Raw genomic sequence first — 6,000 nt, 5'->3', positions numbered from 1 at the left:
TCCGGGCACTCCTTTGTGGTTGGACTGGATCATTAGAGCATTTGCAGAGTCTAGAGACAGTTTAGAGTCTACAGTCAGCAATAGACCCGGTAATACAATCGCAGTATGTATCATATAGGCCAGTATTACCTTGGCTAATTTATTATCACACTGTGTTAGACATGAATAAAATGTCTTCAGCCACAGGTCAATGTATTGTTGTATTATACCTTACATGTGCTGTGGTAGACTAATTATTGCTGTGTCCTTGATTGGCTACATATTTATTAACCATTTTTATTTATTTCCCAGAGATTTTTTAATCCAAAAATATTGCTTCAAAAATTTATAAAGCAAATAAGAAAAAAATAACTTCTTATCTAAACTGAACAACAAGTTTTGCGGCTTCAACGAAAGACTGTATATAAAAAATGGATTTAGTTACTGTGATGCCATCTAGTTCAGCTTTTTGAAACCAGATGCCGGGACTGAAGAGTATATGTGATTAAATCAGCAATCCCGCTCCATCACAATTCACAGGTTATTGCTATAAAAAAACAAAAACAAATGCGACCTTGAACCTGAACACAGTTGGGGTGAAGACCCATTAGGCAATCATCGTGTATAAGTTTCAATAAAATTTCCTTTCAGAGTAAAATCTATTCTGAAGGGAGTAGCAAGTCTTGTAAAAATTGCCCATAAAACAATAAATATGATTTTGGCCTTTATGACAATTCAGATGGCTACTCATTAGATAATCATTGTTTAAGTTTGATTAAATTCTGATCAGTAGTATAGGAGGAAGATTAGAGGAGAGAGGGTGATTTTGACAACCTCCTTTTGCAGCCAGAGGCATTTATGCTTATTGATGTCCTTTTTATGTCCATCTTTTATATACAGTCTATGGCTTCAAAAAATGCTATACAAAGAATAACTAGCAGTTTGTGAGCAAGCTGATATTGAGCAGTGTTGTCGATCTCTTATGCCTGGCAGAACATAGCAATACCCAGGCTAAATGAATTGGGTCGTTTCTATTTTATGTGTCTCATATCATATAAAATATAAATTATTTTATGATATGCTATCTTACAGGCTACAAGGTTATTTGGCACAGCGATTCCCTTAGCTGGCTACAAAAGTGCAGATACGTAATGGTCTCACTGTTATATGGTCTTCCAACCGTAGTGTGCAGCTCTGCACACTTCTGTACTCTACTGGACTTGTCATACCCAGTCTTGCAGTCATGAATGTGCACCCATATGACGTGAGACACTCCAGCACATGACATATTTGGCTTTAAAGTGACGTCACGGCAGCGTGGGGCTCAGCAGGCAGATCGTTCGTCAGTCTGAGAGAAGAGGAGCAGCAGGAGGAGACGTGCCGGTCTCCTCTCCGCTGTAATGACAAGCCCTCACAGCCACTCTCTCCAACTCCTCTGAAACAACCCTCAGCCTACAGGATTTTCCTCCGCCGCTTCCCCTCTTCCTTTTTCTTTTCAGTTGCACCTTATTTCATTTTATTTTCCTTTATTTTACTTTATCTAACCTCTCAACCATCCCCCTCCACAGAGATGTCAACAGATAATGAAGACCCCCTGCCTCTGGTGACTTGAATCCTCCCTGCTTCAGAGAACTGAACATTCTCATCTTCCGCCCCCCATTTTTTTTCAATTTTCTTTTTTGGACGTTCATCTGCCGTTCAGCAATGTAGGAAAAGTGACGGCGTCATTTCAGCAATGAGGATGCCAGCTGCATGCCCTGATTTCGGCTCTCGGCGTCTTGCATCTTTGCCTTTTCTGCCGGGGCGACTGAAAAATGAACGATTTGCGTGAAGGCAAAGTTTGAGGGTACCTCTTTCGGTTTCCCGCTCACCTGTCCGCCTGCACGCGCCTACCCCCTCTCTCTCCTCTCGGCTGGTGAGCAGGGAGAGCAAATCATCGCCAACAGAAGAACTGACGAACAACTTCAAAGAGACCCGACTATTGTTCTGGTATTTTTAGTGGAATTTTATTTTGTTTGTTTTTTTCGGCAGCGTTTTTTTCCTCCTTTTTTTCCCCCTGTCCTTTTTTTTGGGAGGAATTTGATGTGCGCAACGTAGAAGGATATGGCTTAAATGATGTTTGCGTTGACAGCTGGAGTAAGGTCCGTAACTTGAGTGCTTTCTTTTCATCAGCAATTGCCGACTTTGGTGGAAAAACCCATCCAAATGGGAGGATACCTGGAGGACTGAGTCGGTTTTCGACAGTCGAGAGAGAGAGAGAGAAAAAAATGTGGATAAAACGGAGTGTCGCGCGCAGGTAAGGCACAAATTATTTTGTTCAGTAATTACTTTGTACTTAAATTCTTGAATGATTAGGGGGGAAAATGTAGACTGTGATTGTGCATTGTAATTTCTCTTCGACAGCGTGTCTCAATTTTTTCTTTTAAATCTACGCCACTGCAAGTTATTAGAGTCTGCTGGAATTGATGAACGAATAACATAGATCAATTGGACTGTGAAAAACGCGAGACTGTGGCTGCCGCTGTGTCAGAGTTATACACACATTAGCTGCTTTAGTGTTGGTAATAAGGAATATCCGGGTACAGGCTTTCTATAGATATGTTTTGTGATTTTTAAAAAAATTTTAAGGAAGAAAATAATTGGAAAATTTCACATCCTGTACGCTGGGGGTCGCCAACAGTACGGCGCAAGCGACGCACATACATTCGCAGATAACAGACGCGTGCTCAAAGCGACACGTGTGTAGACACACACGCGTGCGCGCGCGTGCACAGTCTCAAGGTTAGGTCTGTCAATTCCTCCCCACTTGTGAGAATAAACGCGTGCAGGTGAGCTCCACGTGCAATTCGTTGGCATAAAGTGAAGGTAAAATGAGGAAATAAATAAAACTGAGAAGCTTTGCCCCCCAAAATATTAAAGTACTTGGTGTTCTGATGAGTGCGTATCCAAGCACAAGGAGAGGATGGCATACAAAATATCTGTGCGCAGGGGTCAGCTTGATCACACTGAACAACACCTCCCTTATCTTTTTAGGCTACATTAAAGTCTTTTTGCCAGAGAAATTGTTTTTTTTTTTTTTAATGATAGATATGATAGAACTACATCCCTAAAGTGAAGATATAGAAAGTAGGCTTCAGACTCCATCTGATGAGTGAGGAAGTCTAAACAAAAGCCCTAAGTGAGATCATTCATTTGCCCCAAAGTGGGTTTATAGGTAATGACACACTGCAAAATGAGACCAAGTCTGTTTTCTTGCCACCTGCTGGATCCCATTCCCACCGGCAGCTCATATTCCTGCCCAGTTGCAGCCGTACATTTGTTATGCATGACACACGCTGTACATCTTTAGGGCTGACCTCGCAGGGTAATGGGAATGCACGTCTTAGACAGAGCAGTTGTGCGAGATGATGAAATGAAATGCCATGCCTTTAGATGGATCGGCAAGGGGCACAGAGAAACCAATTTCCATCATCGGGAATTTCCTTGTCACTTGCTCACACAAACTGGAATGTCCAAATGGGACATTGGACGATCTGCAGCCGCTGTTATGGACTGAAGTCGCTTGTTATTAGCAGTAATGTACCCTGTTTTGTAGTCAGGTATTTTTACTGGCTTGGGCCTTTTCAGGGCGCAGAAGTTATTGTGCACACAGGAATCTGTGCACATGCATTAAAGGCAATAAAGTTGTTTATGTGACAGAGATCTGTCCATTTTCCTTTAAGTTAAACCCCAATTAACAAAACTCGTTAAAGAATATTAAAATGCTCTCGGTAGTTCAGTAGCTGTAGCCGAAGCGTCTTCATGAGGTGCCCACGGTTACTCTGTGCACAAGAAACCCCGCCACAGTCTAAAGTTTTGCATTGCTGTCGCTGATTATCAGACATTGATGGCAGCAGTTGGTGGCGGGGCTTTTACTGGAGTGATTTCCTTCCCTGCAGTATGGGTGGTGAAAATATTTGTTTTCCTTTGTTTGAAAAAAAAAAGGATGGATGAACTGAATGTGTACAGAGAAAGCCACTGTACCTGTTGGAAGAGACAAAGAACAAACCACCTACAGAAAGTAAATATGTGGGCGTAAATGCAACCGCGCTGGCTTCAGTAGACCAGGAGAAAAAAAAGGGCTGATGGAGAGTTACAGATACAATTTTAAAAAACAAGGCTTCTAGAGATGACTACAGTAGTTACTCATCGTTCTGGGCAAACCGTCTCATTAAGACAGCCTGTTGGCTAAGGCTGGGCTTTAGTAATTATCACTATTATTTATAGACTTACTAAAAAGACTGTAAAGATGTGATGATAACATGGGAACGAATTGTAATTGGGTTCTTATTTCAGAAAAAAAATGTCATTTAAAGTAGCCATCCCAAATTGTAAACCAGCTGTTTGTTGGTGTGCATTCAGTTTTTCTCGTAAATGGATAACAATGAACGCTCATGACCTGCGACATGCTTCACTGTCTGTGACGTGTGAAATCTTCCAGTCAAAGCTAAATGCCGGTAATTTGCAGCGTTATAACGAGCTTGAACCAGAGAGCATCTGACTCGAGGGTTAACCAGCGGGGATTCGGCTCTCACACACTCGGGATCTCTGGGCTGAGCCTTTCATGGATGTCACACAGTTTCAGGTCCCCCATGGCGAGCTCTTGTACAGCTGAGGCACCGGAGATGCTATCAAGCCTCGGCACACTGCGGCAGTAAAAAGCGTTGCTGACTGAGACACCAGTTGCCTTTTACGAAGGCTTTATTTGTCTTGTTTCACTTGCCTGGAGGAGGATTGTAAAGCGTAGATGGCTGTGTCTTTATGTTTAGCCTTTTCTGTTCAATAGGCATACGTCGAGTGATCAAGAGTGATACATCGAGTGAATTTGACAGTAGTGATTCGGATATGCACTAAAAAAGAAAAGAGAGTGGTTTTAATGAGCTGTGAGCTGCCTAATATTGCTACACCTGGTGATAATTTCTTTGGTATTTTGCGAGTTACTCCTGTGTGAAAAAGAAAACTGTTATAATAGTCTAATTCTGATTAATATCACTGGCTTAATGAGAAGGGTTCCTCATGTATTACAGTTTGCAGTGAGGTGTTTTTTTCTTCCCCAATGAGAAACAGTTGCACAGCATCATCAGTCTGCAGCTGGTTATATGACAAGCCGTGGTTCTCTTAGCTAGCCCTACTAAGAACTCCAGGGCTAAACATGGCATTACTGTGTTAGGGGCCATCAGATATTCAGATATTCCTATGATTTAGGTGCCATCTTAATAGCCTCTATGAGGGTTATTAACTGGGCCTCTCTGGAGCGTGATTAACCTAATTTGCAGTGAAATAGGCTGTGTTGCTTCTTGGAGATCCTATCCTCTGGAGGCGTGTGTGTCTGTGTGTATGTGAGAGTGTGTCTGCATGTGTGTCATTAGCACCCTGTGCTCAGCAGGAATCTGTTAGATCCAGAAGGACTGGTACAGGTTGTCCCTTTCTAATGACATAAAAGACAAAAAAGGCATGGACGCTGTCCATCTAAACCTTCTGGAAATACCTCTGAGAAAGAAAGAGAACAAGAGAGAGGCTAGCTGTTGTTGAAGACGTGGGTGAAACATGAACGACCTGTCACTGACTGGCATAGCAATTAGCAGAGAGGAGTCAAAGGCAGAATGGGACCGTAACTGCTACTGTGCTTTAGTTTCTTACTGCAACACATGAGTGCATATCAGAAGCTTGAAATGAGAAGCCTGGAGTTTAGCTCATTAAGTTTTTTCTTTCTTTTTTTTTTGAAAACCGAACACTTAAAATACTTGAATTTATGTGCTGGTGATCAAAAAAAAATCAATAGCATTCAGAATAAGTGTTTTGCTTTGTGGAACCGGCTGTAGACCGCCAAAGGACAGTAAACCTCCGAATAAAACCTCCATATTCAGATCTCATGAATTTATAGTCCGTGTTCTAACTTTATTGGCAGCAACCTTCAGCCTGATTGTGTTTAATGACTGGCTTGTCCGCTTTGTGCTACATGAAAAAAGTGTGCGTGTTTCT

General features: G+C 42.0%; 1 protein-coding gene across 2 annotated transcripts in view; it reads left to right on the top strand.

The window, feature by feature from the left end:
* Nucleotides 1–1,341: 1,341 nt before the first annotated feature.
* ajap1 (adherens junctions associated protein 1) overlaps nucleotides 1,342–6,000 on the top strand; it is a 53,383-nt gene continuing 48,724 nt past the window's right edge. The window contains exons 1-2 of one of the 2 annotated variants that reach the window (XM_063464206.1): nucleotides 1,342–1,968; nucleotides 2,152–2,275. In XM_063464206.1, coding sequence (XP_063320276.1) covers nucleotides 2,247–2,275 — 29 coding nt within the window. In that variant the 5' untranslated portion in view covers nucleotides 1,342–1,968; nucleotides 2,152–2,246. Of the gene's footprint in view, nucleotides 2,276–6,000 lie in introns of both variants that reach the window. The other variant, XM_063464205.1, reaches the window with a different exon arrangement.

The sequence above is a fragment of the Pelmatolapia mariae genome, linkage group LG20 (genome assembly GCF_036321145.2).
Source record: "Pelmatolapia mariae isolate MD_Pm_ZW linkage group LG20, Pm_UMD_F_2, whole genome shotgun sequence".
NCBI classification, from domain to species: Eukaryota; Metazoa; Chordata; class Actinopteri; order Cichliformes; family Cichlidae; genus Pelmatolapia; species Pelmatolapia mariae.
The sequence above is the reverse complement of the archived record's forward strand: the minus strand, read 5'-3'. Positions and strand labels throughout refer to the sequence as shown.